General features: G+C 41.6%; 1 protein-coding gene across 2 annotated transcripts in view; it reads left to right on the forward strand.

The window, feature by feature from the left end:
* Positions 1-17,248, forward strand: part of LOC310875378 (B-cell scaffold protein with ankyrin repeats-like) — a 35,934-nt gene extending 18,686 nt beyond the window's left edge. The window contains exons 8-15 of one of the 2 annotated variants that reach the window (XM_083788585.1): positions 6,987-7,053; positions 7,984-8,241; positions 12,209-12,271; positions 13,264-13,466; positions 14,609-14,669; positions 16,459-16,538; positions 16,748-16,786; positions 16,942-17,248. In XM_083788585.1, the coding sequence (XP_083644711.1) occupies positions 6,987-7,053; positions 7,984-8,241; positions 12,209-12,271; positions 13,264-13,466; positions 14,609-14,669; positions 16,459-16,538; positions 16,748-16,780 (765 nt within the window). In that variant the 3' untranslated portion in view covers positions 16,781-16,786; positions 16,942-17,248. The remainder of the gene's footprint in view (positions 1-6,986; positions 7,054-7,983; positions 8,242-12,208; positions 12,272-13,263; positions 13,467-14,608; positions 14,670-16,458; positions 16,539-16,747; positions 16,787-16,941) is intronic. The other variant, XM_083788584.1, reaches the window with a different exon arrangement.
* The last annotated feature ends 2,720 nt before the right edge of the window (positions 17,249-19,968 follow it).

The raw sequence follows: 19,968 nt of genomic DNA on the forward strand, positions 1-19,968 counted from the left end.
TATTTTTATGTATCTGATGTATTACCATGTTTTTTGTTCTTGTTTACTGTAAATCGCTCTGGATTAAGAGCGCCTGCTAAATGCCTAAATTGTAACCCAGCCTCTGCCTATCGGTGGTTCCCCACTTTTCTTTCCACACGCACAAACGCATGCACGTACACACACACACACACACACACACACACACACACACACACACACACACACACACACACACACACACACACACACACACACACACACACACACACACACACACACACACACACACACACACACACACACACACACACAACATGTTTAAAATTGGGTGTCCGGGAAGTATACTTTGCTGCACCAAGAATATTATAATAATGTAATTGAGTCATGAGTGGCTGCGTTGCTAAGAAACGGCACACTGAGTGACTGCCTATGAGAAGATCCTTGGCAAACGTGAGCTACTGTATAGCTTTCATCCTGCTACTACAATAGAAGTGGCGTGTACAATGGGAATACAGTATATTAATTCCCTATTAAGATCTGAGGCCCATTCTACGAATGCTAGTATAGCTAGTAAATCAGTATAGTTCTCACACTTTCAGGAATTTTTAAAAATGTTCAACAATTGCAGATGTACAAGCTCTTAGTGTGAGCTTGTACCTGCTATTTCTCAATAGGCAAAGAAATTCATCTGAAATTACACAGATGCTTTCCCCAGTATAAAAGCCTTAAAAAATGCACATTTGTTGTCCGGAGGCCATCAAGAAAACTGAAACAAAAATTAAATAATAATACTGAATTGCATTTTCATAGACACTATGGTGAACGATATAGATCTAGAGATATCCTTATAGTTACAGTGCACAGAACAGCCCTTAATTCTCCATATGCAGACCATATGGCGGCCAACTTACCATGTAAGTTAATGGCAAGGTGCTACCTGGTGCAACTTCCCATTCACCCCATTCATCCAAACAGAAAAGTCCTATCTAATTGTATTAAACAATGTCAAACTCACCAACATTGCTTGAATTATTCTCTTTCTATCCTCAAAGAGTTTGTTTCATAAAAATCCACTGCAGACATGTTATGAGCTACTTTGTGTCCTTGCAGGTGATTCTTTTTCTAAAGTGCTGGAGTTTGGAAGTGCTCGTTAGATATCACTCAACTGCCACCTGTTTTGAATTAGCACATAATAATGCAAGAGGCAGCAGGACATTGCTTTACGGAAAACGAGTGCTTCCAAAATGGATGGAAACATGGCCGCGGTCCGCAAATGGGCAATTCCACGAAGAGTTCCTTGGACCTGACTGAGAACAATATATGACAAATCCAACATAATTCTATAAATAATAATAATGTACAACACTAGTTCAACACACCAAGAGTAGGTTTGATTCATACTTAATCTACACCCCCCCCCCCCAAATAATAGGCAGTAGGCCTACATTTTTAACCACTTAAATGTCATTGTATGTCAAATACAGTAGCTAAATTAGCCTATATACGAGCTGCGATGTGATCACGTTTATCTGCTACTTTCGCAGAATGTTCACTTATTGTTGGTAAATGCTTTGCAAGATGTTCACCTATTATATTATAAAAGGGATACTAGGGTTCATGTGGTTAAACGTGGTTGATACCGACCCAGCCAAAACCATGGCAGGAGGATTAATGATATGCCCCATTATGGTTTTTGTCGCCATTACCTTTTTTCCCTTTGAAAGAGTTACAACCTGTGACAGGTGGTGTCTGACAGACAAATATGAACTGAGTATGAACTGGAACGCACAGTGCAAAATGCAACTTGTTTGATTTCAGATGTAGGGCACAGTAGGGAGCTGTGCTTTGAAGAAATATCAGCACATTTTCTGTACTATAGATTAGAAAGAGATCACGCTGGCCTGCATTGCTCCTCTCTTTTCAGACAGTTTCTCATATGAGCTAAATCATCTTGGAAAGTAGATTACTGGTGGCGGTAGCAGATGAAAGACACCAGTGTAATAATCCAGCTCTCAATTCAATTACTAAATCACGGACAAAGCGTGTACAAGTGAGCTGTATGTTTTGTCCTGCTCACAACATTGTATACTAAGGGAATATACAGTATGAATCCTTCAAATAATGATACAATGAGAGGTTTATGAAATAATGGAATGGAATGTAATCTAATGTTCTTTTTTTATGAGTGAAGAGGGCTGCAATAAGAGTGAGAAAGTGACTGAAGGCGCTCTTTGGTGAAACCAGACGAGGCAAAACAAATGACTAATCACAGACAGGGCTCACAAATCAATCCAACTGGCTTGTGAACCAAATGACATGTTTGAGTGGAAAGGGGAAGATTGTCTGTGATTTATATTATTACTATTATACTGTGAAAACCAAACTGTACAGGTTAGACTTCTACATGCAGGCCTTGGAATACCACACGACTGACTGATACAGATTTAAGTCACCCCAGTTGTTTCAACTATTGTTGCACTCAATTAATACACAAGTAAAATACTGAGTTCTTTCTGAGCCACTGGAGGTGAATGTAAATCAGGGGTATTGTGTTACAGTGCGCTTCAGTTCCTGAGGGATTCTCACGGCCCTCTACCATATTGCCGAATTTCGTGAAGAACTAATTACAGAAACAATAAGGGGTCTACGCCATTTGGGCTTGACCCCTAATTATAATGATTGTATTAATATCTGTAGCGATAATCCCGGATTGATACAGGAGAAATGTACGGTATGAATTGAATAGCGTGTAGTGTGTGTGATGTTTGGCAAAATGTTTAGGAGTAATATAAACATTTGTTTGTTGGTTTTTTTGCAAAACATTTCTTCATTTTGTTGAGTAAATGCATACATAAACAATGTGTGCAACAATGTGTGCAGAAATCAGCCTCATGGTGGCACTATAATTGGCAGATGTGGAGTGCGCATAGATAAGTTGTATACCGATGATGCAGTTATAGGTAAAAACAGGAATTGCCCAGTTATAGCGCCACCGTGAGGCTGATTTGGAAAAACAATCTTAGCCAATCAGGATGGAAGATGGGAAATGGTGCAGATCTGTGTTGATCACATGACTATATGGAGATAGGGTATACAGAATTGTGTGATGTATGGATAAAATATGTACGAGTAATCTACGGAAATGTGTTTTGCCTAAATCAGCCTCATGGTGGCGCTATAACAGGCCGTTGTGGAACATTTGGGGCAGAGGTTCGTCGTTGGCATCCAGGGAGTGTGTGGGCAAAGTTTAGCTTATCTGTACACATATGGACGGACGGACGGACACACGCACACACACACGGGCGGAGTGCAAAACATACTCTCTCCCCATGCCTTTGGCCTGGTGGAGACAACTAATGTATAATAATGAATTATAAGGGATGACGATGATGATGACAGAACCTTGCAGTCATTTTCAATTGAATGCATTAAGGGAGGGAGGATACTCTATGGTTTCCTGTCTGAAACGCTTTGGACCAGAGTGCACAATTGAGTAAACAATTTATGAAAGTTTACAACAACAAAAAATTGATTTGATCCAACTCATTATATGTGACCAGATTTGACTGAGAGCCTGCCATCGCACAAAATCCAGCTTTTCTTTCTTTTTTTTCAAAAATGTGTTAATAGCACAGGCAGACTCTTCACATACTAGAGCATGTCTGAAATAAGTGTCAGAGCTGAAATCGACATAAATATGAAATAAACACTTAAACATGTAGCTAGGTGTAATGTTAGAGACCACAGAAGTGAACCTTTCAAGCCCGTTTTCTCAACTCGCTGTTTCTCTGCAAGACATTACTCTATAGGCCATATCTCCAAAACTGGTGGGCCAAACAGAACAACCAATATGTCAATTTGAAGCTATGACATGACATGACAAAAAGAAAATTCTAAAGAATCCAATGGCAGTCCCTCAGTCCAATTTAGTCACATACGTATACCGTAGCGACCATCATGATTGAAAACACTTGACAGCATTCAGTGTCACTGTCAGTCTAATTCATGTCAGCACAATAAATGTCAGAACATCAATGTCCGCACATTCTACATCATAACAGATCTATACAGTTTCAAATACATGGGTATAAAAACGACTGGGAGTTTTGTAAGAAAAACTAAAAAGATCTCTCTATTTAACCTGAAGTGTAATGACAGTACAGCAGTGTTGTCGACTAAAACTTCGACTGCCTTTTTCCACTGACGAAAACTACATGGAAACTAAATAAAAACTAAGCTATATGATGACTAAAACTAAGACTACATTTTGACACGATTGATCATTCAATTTTAATACAGCGTCTGGAGCACTGGATAGGCCTGTCTGGTACGGCCCTGTCCTGGTTCTCCTCCTACCTTTCAAACAGAAGTTACTTTGTCAATCTAGCCGAGTTTGACTCAGACAAACACGACATCAGTTCTGGTGTTCCGATTGGTGTTCGATTCTTGGTCCTCTGCTGTTCTCCTTGTACATTCTGCCATTGGGCGAACTCATTACCAATCACGGAGTCAATTTTCATTTCTATGCTGATGATACCCAACTATATCTTTCTGTGGCCCCAGATGATCCCTGTGCTTTAGACCCGCTGTTGACCTGTCTGTCTAGCATAAAATGTTGGATGAGTGAGAACTTTCTCAAGCTAAATGAGGATAAGACAGAAGTTCTCATAATCGGTTCTAGCGAGCAGAAATAATCAATAATAAGCAGACTTGGCAACCTGACTGTAGAAAGTAAGAACCTGGGGGTTATTATTGATTCTGAATTGAATTTTAATTCACACATTAATCATGTTACCAAGATTGCCTTTTTTCACCTTAGAAATATTGCACGAATCAGAGCCTATTTGTCCTTGGACGATGCAAAAACGCTAATCCACGCCTTTGTTTTTTCTCGGCTTGACTACTGCAATGCACTCTTTTCAGGACTGCCTAAGAAAACGACTGACAGATTACAACTTGTCCAAAATGCAGCAGCTAGAGTTTTAACCAGAACTAAGATGAGAGAACATATTACTTGGCATCACTGCACTGGCTTCCGGTTGTTTTTAGGATTGATTAAAAAATTATTTTACTTGTCTATAAAGCTCTCAATGGTCTCGCACCTCCGTACCTCCGTGACTGCCTACCTAGATATGTCCCTAACCGCCCCCTCAGGTCCTCCAATGCTGGCCTACTTGAAGTGCCTAAAAGAATGTGCACAAAAAAATATGGTGAGGCAGCTTTTTGCTTCTACGGCCCAACAGCCTGGAATAAACTTCCATTCGAGCTCAGACACGCACCCTCTGTAGACATTTTTAAATCTCAACTCAAGACTCACCTCTTCACTCTTGCTTTTTAGTTGAGTTTTACTATGCACGTTCCTACCCTGCCCTGACTGATTGCTGCATGTGGTGTTTTTATTTGTTTTGATTTATTTTATGTTCTTATATTAAATTTTGTTCTTTGCCATTGTTCTATCATTTTAACTACTTGTGTTTTATTGTTTTATATTTCTGTGTCCTGCCCTGTGAAGCACTTTGAGCTGCATTTATGTATGAAAGGTGCTATACAAATAAAGTTTATTATTATTATTATTATTATTATTATTATTATTATTATTAAATATACTGACAATTTGGTCAACAAATAAAAACTAGACAAAATGTTAGGAAGGGACTAGAGATCCAGTATAAAGTCATTTTACAATTAGTTGCATGCTGAAAATAGCCGATCTACGAGCTTGTAGATTGGCTATTTTCAACAAGTGAAAAAACTGTCATTACGATGGCATCACGGCCCGCCAAAATACATTTTGTTCAACTAAATCAGGGGTCGGCAACCCAAGATGTTGAAAGAGCCATTTTCGACCAAAAATAAATTCAAAATCTATCTAGAGCCGCAAAGAAAATGTACGCATTATAATGCAGCTTGCCAAACTTTATTATCTCCCGGGTTGCAACGAAACTAGCAGAATTTAGCATGCTTTCCCTGGAAATGTCTTTCAACGTTACTTTTTGTTGTTGTTTGATAGCTTCTCACTGCAGATTAAACATACAGGCAGTCAATCTGCATTGGCTGTGAAGGCAAAAGCCTCTGTCCACGAACTGTTAAATCCTCTGTTTTTCGTCGGCTATCTTTCTTTTTCTCCCCGTAGAAGCCGTAGTAGCGTAGCAGGCAGCAGCCTCACACACCCACTGGTTTGTTTATAATAGACACCTGGCTGGTGCGGCGCCGAGTGTGTCGCATGCTATGACGCAAATTTTAGTTTAGTTAAGTTTTCCAATTTTGTAAAAATGTGTAGAATAAATATTAAGAATGCTTGTCACGTTTGGCCTCCTACAGAAACCATAAATGAAAAATAATGTATTGCTACTTTTAATGCTACAGGGAGCCACTAGGGGAGTGCTCTAGAGCCGCATGCGGCTCTAGAGCCGCCTGTTGCAGACCCCTGAACTAAATCAACTGTAGATTTAGTCGACTAAAATATTATGATATTTAGTCGACTAAAATAGACTACACTACACTTTCACACTAAAACATTCCAGGTGACTAAAATATGACAGAAACTAAATGAAAACTATTGAAGAGACTATGACTAAAACAATAAATCTAAATGTGCTGCCAAAAACAACACTGCAGTACAGTGACTTAAACCAAGCCTGGGAGAGAGATGACTGACATTGCCAAAAAAACCCCACTAAAGCCACCACCCATAGCAAACTATCATGATTTATCACCGGTGTGTTAATGTCTGCGGGTAAAACACAAAGTAATGTAATCACCCAGACCCACACACAGCCAAGAAGGAAGACAATATATATTACACGTGTAGTTTGAGATGAGAAGTTACCTCTAAAAGTAGATTTTCTGTGGCCCGTTAGAGTCGTAAAACACTCACATGTCCTCACTGCCTGTTACAGAATATGTCTTACTGTCCTCTCACTGTCTGTTACAGAATATGTCTTACTGTCCTCTCACTGTCTGTTACAGAATATGTCTTACTGTCCTCTCACTGTCTGTTACAGAATATGTCTTACTCGGGCGAGGAGGACCACGGAGACGCGAGTGTGTATGAACTGATGGGCACCGCGGGTGAGTAAAAAAACTATTGAAGAGTCTATGACTAAAACTAAAATCAAAATGTGCTGCCAAAAACTGTATTCTCTAAAATACCGTACGGTATTCTCTAAAATATCTCATTACAATGGCCAGATTTGCTTTGTTTGTCATTCCTTTAGCCCAGTGGTTCCCAAATCTTTTCGTGTCAAGGACCCCCCAAATCAACATTTATTAGGCCGCCCCATTTGAAAATATATGCCAGTGACTCACGCATTATGCTACGGACCCCCCGATGTAATGGCATTTCTATCTCTGGTACCCCGATTTCTATTGTAAAACCACTGTTAAATGAACTACACTACACTTTTACATTAAAACATTCCAGGTGACAAAAAATATGACAGAAACTAAATGAAAACTATTGAAGAGACTATGACTAAAACCAATGTGCTGCCAAAAAACAACCTACACCTTTTTTGGTCATAGAAATGTATCTTCATGTATATACCGTTTCATTCTGTACCTGAACTGAAGACCAAAATAAAACATTATTTGAAAGTGAAGTGAAAGTGAGGTACCCCCTGGAACTCCCTCAAGTACCCCTAGGACCCCACCTTGGGAACCACTGATGTAGCCCACCATACCCCTCCCCCCCCCGTCCCCTTGGGGAGGAGCGTGCCGTCCAACATCTCTGGAGCTGATGACATTATGCGTCCGAGAGCAGCAGAGACGCAGGCCTTTATCACGCCCATCTGCAGCTAGAGAATGAAACATGACGCCCCGTGCGTCGCTTTGCTCGCCTCTGACCCCCTCGCCGTGTAAAGCGCCGCTCTCTCTATTATGTTGCTGCCTTGGACAATAACAACCCACCCCAGCGCCACCCATATCTCCTAATAGGACAGAGATGCCGCCGGCGATACCACAGTGTAATCGGTTTGTGTGTGCATTATACTTCCACATCAGGGAACCCCCTCCCGACCTCCTCCTTCGACGTCCAGAGAGAGGAGGAGCACGAGAAGGGGAGAGCGAGCGACACAGAAGGGGAAGAGGAAGAGGAGGAGGATCTCTATGCACCACTCGGGGTAAACGACGAGGAGGAGTACGACACCATCCTGACCTCCAACAGTGCGACGCTTATTGCCAACCGCCCGCCGGCGCCCACGCCTCGACCCGAGGCCACCACTGTCACGGCAGCGGCCCGCAACTCCTTCATAGCTCAAGGTGAGAACGGTGCCCCCCTCGCAGAGCGTCGATTGCTTTGATCTATAGGAAGACGAAGGTATACATACACATTTATTAATCCTGTGGGAAATTCAATTTCGGCTTCATCCAGCTGAGGGGGCTGCATCTCGGGGGCCTTTCCCCATGAGATGTTTAGGGGTTAGGCTGTCACGGTGAGACATGTGTTGGACCAAAATGTAGAACCACAAGCAGGCAGGCTGGCCAGGACATACATGGGCAGTGTGACACTGTGACTACAAACTGGCAAGGGCACACTGAACACAGGGAGGTTTTAGACACAGGTGCAACATAACAACAATCAACACACGATAGGCTGAGACTTAACTGGGCACAGGTGAACAACAAATGCAATTACAGACTGGTGAAACAAATGGAGCAGACAGGAAACACTAGGAACATAACTACACAATGAAAGTACACAGTTCATGACATGGGCATCTTGCTCAGGGACGCTGCGATGTGTACAGTGGGCAGACTGGGAGGCGAACTGGCGACCTTGTGATTACCACACGACTCTATCTCTATCCAACTAAGCTACTGCTGCCACAAAGCCTTGTGAGACTAAAGTCTCATACAACAAAGTATTTATAGGGTTTGACCCATTAAGACCTAGAAGCCAACTTCACAAATGCCTTTTTGCGCCAAAGACAGACCCCCAAAATGATATGCATTTGGCCCCCGGATCCCCGTCTGAACATGTCTTGTGCCAGGGACCCCCCAGAAGAGAGGATTTGTGTCAATTCACTTTCACGATTTTTCAAAAATCTAAAGTCTAAAATGACACTTGTGGCCTGGGCCATGGCTCAGTGGTCCAGGCACCTTGGCTGGTAATCCAGTCTGGCAGTGTGCCGCGGGTTCCCTCCCGATCCCGACAGCCCTCACTGCATGTCTTCTCCCCATTTCCTGTCAGCCTACTGTCTGTCCCTCCATAAAAAAATATAAAATAAAGGCGAAAGCCACAAAAAAAAACAACATTAAAATGACACTTGGGGGACCAAGGGAACAACGCGTCTTTATTAAGATGACAACTGGTTTGCAAATGAACCCCATGGAGGCCCATCACAGAGTGGATGGTGGGCCATGCAGTAGCGTGGGACTTTCATCATACGGAATGATCAGATAACATAATCCTTTGTAAAGCAAACAGGGCTGAAGCTGTAGAAAGGACCAATTTTATCCTGAACGGCCGAGGGGCTCCCGGTGCCTGACTGTTCAATTTCAGCAGCGTGAATAATTCATGAGGCTGAAACGTCCAAAAGTGACTCGTATTATTAAGGCTTATAAATCATTGATACGGTTCCGACTTCTCTTATTCCCTTCTTCTCCGATGCATACACACACGCACGCACACAAGCACAAGTGCACGCACACACGCACGCATGCACATGCGTATGCACACACACACACACACACACACACACACACACACACACACACACACACACACACACACACACACACACACACACACACACTCACACTCACGCACACACACACAGCTATGATAATTGTTTCTCACAGGTAATCCATAGACAATAGAGTGCGCACACACACAACATACACAATATAAAAACAGTATTATTGTAGGGCACTGGGCGCCCTCTCCCCATTACGTAGTCCTTTAAAGAGCCATGTGCTTATCCACTGAGCCAACTCACCGTCCCTCTGGGACTTACAGGGCAAAAAAATAAATGGAGTGCTCCGGTGAAATCACCCCAATATACCATACACTCTCTGCATCCCAAAACAACTACCGGGCCCACCATCTGCAACCAATCTGGACACGGCTAAGGCCAAGTCAGCCAGAATAAGTCATTACACATGTTTTCCATCGTCCAAATGTCCCCAGAGCACACGAGAGAGAAAAGGAGAGGGATTCTGAGGTTTCCGTCTATTGAGACAGTGGGAGCTTCGAACCACACAAGGACCACATTATGCACTACTATATATCCTCCACTCCCACTACACTGCAGCGAGCCGGGCTATAGCAGGAGGATTGGGGAGATTGGGCTTGGGGCTGGGCCGGGGATTAGGCGAGGTGCCAGTTAACTGGAGAGAAACCGTCCAAGTGGAAATAATGAAGAGTTCTCTTCTTGTCATCTCTGCGGCTTCCAGAAGCACAGTAGTGGCGAAGCTCGCGTTGCTGAACATATCCCCGCTGCTGGAATTCGAGGACTCCCCCCTATTAAGAATAAGTGGACATGCAAATGACATGGGTGGATATTCCTACACCTCCGTATAAGGCAGAGCGTAGTGTGTGTGTGTGTGTGTGTGTGTGTGTGTGTGTGTGTGTGTGTGCGAGTCGACGCCGCTTTCGAGGGAAATCCCACTGATTCCAAAGCAGGGGTCGACCAGGAGGGAACAGAATCTATATTCATATATATAAACCACCATATCCATAACCAACCATTCATATAAACCACCATATCATTTTAGAATCTATAGCCATATAAACCACAATAAGGGTTTTCTGTTACAGTGAAATTGGAAGTAGAAAATAATAATATATAGGCAGAGTGGGACGTTGTGCGGTTTTATGAGTAGGGTGGTGGGGAAAGGGGTTTTGGTCACATAACCACTGCAATTCCGCCACCAATTGACGAGGTAGAAATGTTATGATCAGCAAAATAGTGCAAGCGGGTACTTCACTATGCCCAATCAATAGCATCACTGAGTGTATCCGTCTCTCTGATTCAATCCAGCAGTACATGTATAGATTATCGGATTCTCTCTCAGAGACAAAAGCGTATAAAACACTCTGGCAAAAGTGAAACATTTGCTGTTTTGCAGATCTCATATTTCCACAGTATTTGGAAAACGCACTTGTATTTCCAAAAGACAGTTTAACAGCATTTTTCACAGACAGAACACCATTCTATCCACATTGTCCCCAATCCTCCCAGAAGGTTGCCGTTTTATTTAGAGTAGTAGTGAACCGGCACCCTCTTGTGGTACAAGTATTAAAATACAAAAAGGGCCAAATCATTATGAATAGGTAGACTTCGGCCCAATCCCAATTGCCTCCCTCAAGCCCTGAGCCCTGAACCCTCATTGACTTTAGTGACGTCAGCTGTAAGTGCTTGAGGGTGAGAGGCTGCAAGGGCTCCAAATTGTTGTGAAAGAAATGGGACAGCACTTTGAAGATGAGTCCGCCATTCATGACACTTTGCATCACTTTATACAAACTGTCCTCATTCACAGCCAGTGCCTACCTACATGCTTAGCCTATTTATACATGTCTATCATGTCTATTTTAGTATTTAAGATGATCGTTTTATTATTAGTTTAATAAATACACTTTCCTGTGTGATATGAGTTGTAATATTCATATATAATAATGTGTATTATACATTTCATTTCCATATTCTTTTACTTTGCTCATTAGTCATTTCTCATCATGTTTCCCTTAATATTATTATTGTTATTAAATATATAGCCTATATCCTTCCACTCCGTCTCCTTTTGAGAACAGTAAGAAAGCACTATTGTGTTTGTTGACATTCTAATCGCGATACATAACTAATTTGCATACCTAAATTATTGACGTTCGGAGGATCCCCCTCATTCCACTGGTAACGCTATGAACTGTGGGTAATTTATTTGCCAAAGTCAGCCTAAAGTCAGCATCGACGCTGACTTTGGCAAAGGGCACATAAAGGGGCGGGGCTGAGCCCTCACTGACTTACCGATTTCAAATGGGACATCCCTCAAGCCCTCGCAGACTTCACATGAACGCGCAGCTAAGTCAGTGAGGGCTCATTGAGTCAGCAAGGGAGTGGATTGGGATTGGGCCTTCAAAGCAGAACATAGGGTCCCTGTAATAATACTACTACTAATAAATCTAACAACAATTATTTTTGTTAATAATAATAATAATAATAATTATTATTATTAAGTGTTATAATGATTTAATACCACATTTCACGCCAGCTCTGTGTGTTTACAGTGTTTCAGAAGAAGCTGTCACACGGGGAGGCAGAAACACTGTATTCTCTCCCGACTAAACAAGGTGAGATTGGCTGCCTGCCACTATGTTAACATGACAGAATGGCATTATCATATCACGGTTTGATAGCTGAAAGCTTTCCGTATAGCAACATGAATAACAGAAATACAAATACAGTGCAAAACAAAATGATAGAAATTGCACTTTCAGTGTTTGAGCATATAGCTAAATAAATCTGTTCTTATTTGTTTGATTCCACGAGAGGAGGTATTAAAAATGAGTTTCAGTCCAGGGTGAGATAACCCACTTTTTGTAACTTGCGATTGATAGTTCAAAAGTAAAACTATATAGTGTACCCATTCTGGGCAGGAACCCCTTTTTGTGTTTTAAGCATCATGTTATGCTTTAGCTGTTGAAAAATAGCAGATCTACAAGCTCACAACGCGTCGGGCTGCGATGTGTTGTGGGCTTGTAGATCGGCTATTTTCAGCAAGTGAAAAACAGTCGTTACGACAGCATCAAGGCCCGCCAAAATACATTTTGTTCGACTAAATCAACTGTAGATTTAGGACATTTAGTCGACTAAAACTAGACTAACACTAAAACATTCCAGGTGACAAAAATGTGACTATTCAAGAGACTATGACTAAAACTAAAATCAAAATTTGCTGCCAAAAACAACACTGCTGCAGACCTGGCCTTGTCCTAGCCCGGCCTTTTAATGCTGAGATACGCACAGAGCGTAAAGTCGATATAGGTTGGCTGGTTCGACCGATTTTTGAGATACGCAAAGGACTTATAGAATAGACGGTCTGCGTGTGATGACATCATTATCATCATACCTACCCGGACGTTATGCAGGAACGTCTACCGAGTGGCAAAAAACTACTTTCTGGCCTTGACAGCCCATATACATCCGCACAGAAAAGTCCTTTTGCGTTAAACTCACTTTGCCACTTACTTTACGCATGCTCATACATACCCGGCCTCTATATATTGTACAGCATATTTATAAAAGTACTATTTGAATTGTATGGCGACTTGTTGTTGCGCAGCACCACCACGTAAGCGAGGGCACAGTATCTCCACCACGTATGACAGCATGGTGGGGCCACTGCCCAACCAGCAGAGCCCAGGCCTGGAGGAGCTCATGGAGCTACAGGAGAGGGTGAAGAGGGGCTCTCTCACCATGGACCAGGCGCTGAAGCACTTCAGTGACTGGCAGTGTGGCCAGAAGGACACGGACGCAACTCAGCAGGTTACACCCACCGTCTACGTCGAAATTAAAAAAATGTCTTCTAAATCCTAAAAGTTTTCTGAAATACCTCATGTTTCAGTATCAGTGGTGCTCAATATTTCATGTCAAGGACCCCAAACATTATATGAAATTGGCCTCTAACCCCATTTGAAAATATGTTCTTCCAGGGACCTCCCAGAAGCAAAGATTAATTAAAAAACGTTCGCTCTGAAAGAATATATATTCAAAGATTTGCTCCACATTTTCACGATTTTTCAAAAATAGCAGATCTACAATTAAGCTCGTAGCGCGGCTATTTAGATCTGCTATTTTTCAATAGATAAAGTTTAAAATAATGGTTAAAACACCGAAAGGGATTCCCGCCCAGAATAAATTAACACAGAATAGAAGGCCTCAGTGCCCAGAGTGAGGGCCAGAATCAGAATGAGAAGCATGTTATTGACCTCCATGTCTTCTACATTGAAATCATCATGACATCAATGATAGAAGAAGCTCACAAGGGGAGCGTTAGGGGGTTCTTCCCTCCCTCTCTCTCTCTCTGCCTTATGTGGAAGTGCCACACAACTCCCCGCCCCCCCCCCATGGAGTTGACGCTCCACTTCAGTAGGATAATAAGCTGTTCAGGTACAGTGCCAACCAGCTGTGATGACGGAGATGAGGTTTGATCCAGTCTGCACATAAAATACACTAAACCGAAAACGTGTTTGAATTCTGCCATGTTTCAATGTGTGTTGATACTGCAGACTGCTCTATGCATGCTCTATTTATTTACCTATCAGTACACTATGCATTACGGAAAGCATCAGGTATACGTAAGCAGAATCTTTTGTTATTTTCATAACTGAAGGAAGGGAGCGAGACACATGAACCTTACGGGATGGTATCCATCGAAGGTGTGCTCAACAAAACCAGGCATTAAGCCATATTATGTGATATTTAAGTGTACACGTCTTTGGACAAATGTTGTGTACTCAGAAACCTTTTAATGGCGTATGCTCAAATTACAACAAAGTACAGCTTTAATTAAGCTATGTAAGCACAACTGCACAATGATGGTTAAATCCCAAGAACTTTGTGTATCAAAGATAATAAATAAGCTAGCATTTATCATGTGTATGAAATTGAATTGTTTTACTCTGCAGGAGAAGTTACGACAGCTGAGAGCCAGCGTCACCAACAACAGGGAGGACGATGGGGTCTACGGTAAATATGTTTTATGTTCATGTGCAAAACATTGTGGAAAACGTTCAGAAGAAGTCAGAAATGAGGTTCTAGAAAGAAAGTAAGAAAGAAAGAAAGAAAGAAAGAAAGGAAACAATAAGTGCAGTTGTTGCTGGCCAGGGACAGGTCCAGTGTGCACTCCTGTGGGCCAATGAGCGCCGAGCCGGCACTAACATAAAGCTAGGGTGGAGTTTGCATTCAATTCAATCTGTCAACTGTTTTCTCAAACAAAACAAAAGGCCACATGGTTGAAAGACCAATTATACTGATAAACAGAAGATGCCTTGATGTTTCATCACTGCGTTTGAAACTCTCAACCTATCATGACAGGGAGGATACTCGCCCAGTCATGATAGGCATGATAGGCAGTAGGTGCACTCGTTAAACGAGTGCACCCAACGCACCCAAAAAGCAAATACAGGCTTCACATCCAACATTCAAGTCCCTCACCCCACTTCAATTTGTTAGCTTAAAAGGATTAGCTTTTGCATTGAAAGTATGTACAGAGAGAGACATTTCGAGCTGCACATAATCCATTTAACTTTCCTGTTCTACCTCAGATTTGAACCCCATGGTGTCCTGTGAAGGTGCATCCATGCTATGTATTTTTTAAGTGAAAGATTCAGATTCTTTTTAACTTAAGCAGTATGAAATACTTGCCATTAATATAGTGGTTGCAACTGTATTAATTGATTGCCCGAGTCCCGTGGTGGGAGTTCTGCTCTGGTTTTGGTCGATATTAAGTAGTTCCGGTCATTTTGTGGGGGGCACTGGGGCCACGCAGTAAATCCAGTTAATCCACAAAACTAAAATAATTTGTATTGTCTAAAATATTAGCGTAACTTTCGTTCAACTTCGACCCCTCTATCCCTTGGAACAATTTTTTGGGCATAGTGACATGGACACAAAAAACATAGTTCCGTGTGATAGAGGGGTAAAAAATGAACGAAAGTTGCACTAATATTTTAGAAATAGGTCAACAATACAAATCAAACGCAGCTCGCAGAGTCAGTTCAGTCAGTCAACCTCAAGGGAGGTTCTTGCCATGCTCAAAGGCCCATACTATGCTCAAGGGGTTAACATGCTGCATTTCTATGTGGGAGTATACGTGTGTGCAAGTCTCACACGTCATTCGCCGATGCGGCAGTCAGCTGTCTAATTGGGCAGGCTACTTAAGCTCACTAGACTCCATGCTCTTCCTGCCTTCATCTGCTCATGGTTCCCGGTTGTATGTGATGTTTTCTCCCACCACCACCCCAGCACCACCGGTGGGCTCTGCTATCTATGCTCCCCATGGGGGGGTTATTGTATATCTATCTCCCTGCTCTTATGTTTATGATGTTGCTTAATCATGCCGAGCAGGGAGAAATCCAGCAGAGCCGAACGCCAAGTCAAATATCATATGCACACTCATTACTCATTCTGCAATAAATATTGTTTAATCTATTCGTGAGTTGTCTGACTGAAATTACGTTAGTTTTGTGGATTAATTTACTTTTACTGCGTGGCCCCCTGTGCCCCCCACAAAATGACAGGACTACTTAATATTTCACCAAAACCAGAGCAGAACTCCCACCACGGGACTCGGGCAATCAATTAATACAGTTGCAACCACTATATTAATGGCAAGTATTTCATACAGCTTAGGTTAAAAAAAAACTGAACTATCCCTTTAAGATAAATGATCCCATTTTGTCATACATGTTTCCCACTAAAAGATATATTTTGGTTTAAATTTTACATAATGTGTACATGGATGATTTCCTCCTAGATGTTATGGGGAATGATTGCCGGCGAGGAAGCCAACCGGTAGAGTCTGGATTTTACAGCAAGCCGCTTAAAGGACAATCTGTAAGTATATTTTTTAGTATTTCCCCTCTAAAGGGAGAATGAACTATGAGTATAGTAGTATACTATAAACATAAAAAAACAATAAAAACCTTTAGGAAACCTTTCCATGGCTAAATTCTTGTCATTCATATGTAGGCCTACCGTATAGGCAGAAAATGTCCTACATTTCAGACGAGGCTGATGAATTTCAAACTTGAATTGTTTTACAGGCAAATTTATTTTGGAAAGCTGACAAACGGTAATGGTAGGTGGGTGTAAATTGTATATAATAATATATGTAGCATCAGATCTTCTTAAATTGATAAATAACATTAAAAATATATATATACTGTATACACACACACACACACACACACACACAATATATATTCAAGCTGATGAACCATATTTCATATATTTACAGATTCCACTTCCAACCCACTGACAAGAGTGAATGCTGTGAGATGTGCATCTCTTGTTTTAATTTGATTTGTAATGTGATAAATTAGTATTTATTATTATTACTATTATTAGGCTACTACTATTATTATTTTTGGTTATGCGCCTCAGAGTTCAGTGTGGTTTAAGAGTTTATTGTGCATTGACAAGCTTGTATATAACAGTAGTAGACCAAAGTAGTTGATCTGTGTGATTTTTTGCTGTCCTGTGAAAGCAAGGGATTGATAATAATGGCATTAGAGTGTACTATAAACACAATGTAAAAAATGTTCAACCTGAAATTTGACTGAGGTCGATTAAAAAAACATTTTTCTGAAAAACCCATGTTTCTATGTCAGTGGTGCTCAACCTTTTTCATGTGAAGGACCCCCAGAATTATCTCTATTGGGCCACGGACCCCCATCTCAAAATATGTAGTTCCAGGGACACCCCAGAAGACAATATTTTTGTTAAAAAGGTTCGCTCTGAAATATATATTAAAAGATTTGCGCCACATTTTCACGACTTCTCAAAAATAGCAGACCTACACGACCTACAGAGCTTGTATATCTGCTATTTTTTTATATCTAAAGCATAACAATGCTGAAAACACCAAAAGGGGTTCCCGCCCAAAATGGGTCGTTAAACCCTAAAGAAAGCTATGAGTATGGAACATTATGCTGATTAAATCTTAAGACACAAATAACGTGTGCTCCCGTCTTCCACTCAGTGTATGGGCCAAAACCTATGGAGCTTAGTTGTAATGTATAAGTTAAATGCAGTCATATATATGTTTATAATTGAACATATAATGGCAAGCTCATATACAGTAGTTACAGCCTATGCTGCAAACCACATGCAGAACTGGGATTTCCTGCCTTGCGCAATGGGAGCATTTCTACTTCAACAAAGTGGGTTGGAATCCAGAGGTTTGGACGAGTGCAAAGAACAGCTTTAGAAGAGGATATTGTGTCTCTGACTTTACGTTCAGCAACGTAACTTTGTTCCCAGTGCAAAACCATTGGAACCACAAGTGTCTATGGCATCCTGACCATATTGATTTGGACATGAATATATTAATGCTGTGGTTCTCAAGTCTCAATGTGTATTTTCAGACATTAAACCACTTAAACCGTCAATGCTAAGTAAACTTCACTTTGGCTCTGTACTTGGTCTTCTCTCCCCCCCCCCCCCCCCCCCCCCTAGTCTACACCAGACCTTTTTGGTGAAAACTCATGCGAGGGAAACGTACGGTATGATCTGAATTTTTGAGGGGCTAGCCCCTCCTATATACAGGTTTAATGTTTGTTTTAAAAACGCCATTGGCAATGAAGGGAAAATGTCATCTTGTCCCTAACAAACTAAATTAAATGCCATTAACAATAAAGAAAATGTAATGTTTGTTTTGGCACCGTTTGTTTTACATCACCATTACATCACCTAATCAACATGGGTTAGACTTTAATATATTAGCGCCCCTCACTTAACACAGGTGTGATTTTTACCCTATACCCTAAACACAAATGACTGTGTCAGCTCACAACCCAATCAGTGTGTAGTCAAGTTCTCTGACGACACCGTAATCCTTAGGGCCGTCACATTGTAGGCTCTACAGAGCCGAACCAACTTTTATTCGGCTCTAAAATAGGAGTATGAATCGGCCCTTAGTCTACTCACAAGTGAAGGTAAGTAACATAAGTAGCCATACAACTGGAGTGGACAGGTTTGTAACCTGGTGTGATGAACATCACTTACAAGTTAATGTAAGGAAAACCGAGGAGATTGTAGTGGATCCCAGGTCTATAGGTGACCACACCACCATCACCATACATGGTCATGACATCAAACAGGTCACCAGCTCCTATAAATATCTAGGAGCGCACATGGATTGTGATATAAGCTGGCACTCCCATGTGACAAGTATGTGTGCAAAAATACACACCAGTGCCTACATTTTCTCCGTAGGATCAGACTTTTTGGTGTAAGCAGAAACATAATGCAGATTTTCTATAGAGCTAGTATAGAGTCAATTCTAAGGTATGGCATCACCATTTGTTTTGGAAACCTAACGGTAAAGTACAAATGGCAGGGAAGATCATGGGTATGTTTACACCTCCCATCACCCCCCAGGTCATCTTTGAGCAGGCCACCATCGTGCAGGTTAAGAAAAGTGTGTCTGACCCCTCCCATGTACTATACCCTGAGTATAGACTTGTACCTCAATCATGTACGAGGGACGAGGTCCATGCGTGTAAATATAATAGGTACAAGCATTCCTTTGTCCCTCTGTCAATCACACTCCTTAACAGAGTCCTTGCAGAGGGCAGACAGGGTAGGGGTCGAAGGTTTTGAGGTGATGCTCTTGCACTAGGTATGGAAAAAGGGGAATATCCGCACTCTCTTAATACAGTTTCTTTATTTCGTGAAATCACATGCAGCATGAGCAGTCCATCTAGAGGCAGGCCTTTCTAAGCGTTTCAAGTTGAATCTGCACCCAATCAGCTACAGAGACTCAACTTGACTCTCTGAGTCAAGAGCGCGCCTTCACCTATAACGGTTCTGTTGTTCTTGCACTAGGTATGTCAGCGTGTGTGTTATTAAAATGTTGTACGAGTCACTGTGTATACCTCTACAGTTTGTATTATAATGATGTATTGCATTATGTATGCTGCAGTGCGGGTCCTTGGGGTCCAAGACAAATTTATCCTTCGGGAGACAAATAAAGACACCTTGAACCTTGAACCTTAACCCATTTTGGGCGGGAACCCCTTTTGGTGTTTTAAGCATTATGTTATACTTTAGCTATTGAAAAATAGCAGATCTACAAGCTCATAGCTTGTAGATCTGTGCCGCACTATGAGCTTGTAGGTCTGCTTTTTTTTTTTTTATTGTGAAAATGTGCCTCAAATCTTTGAATATATTCTTTCAGAGTTTCAGTTTTTAACTCAAATCTTTGCTTCTGGAGGGTCCCTGGAACAACATATTTTCAGATGGGGGTCGGCGGCCAATTACA

Source organism: Protomyctophum parallelum (genome assembly GCF_964188405.1).
Source record: "Protomyctophum parallelum genome assembly, chromosome: 18".
Classification (NCBI taxonomy): Eukaryota; Metazoa; Chordata; class Actinopteri; order Myctophiformes; family Myctophidae; genus Protomyctophum; species Protomyctophum parallelum.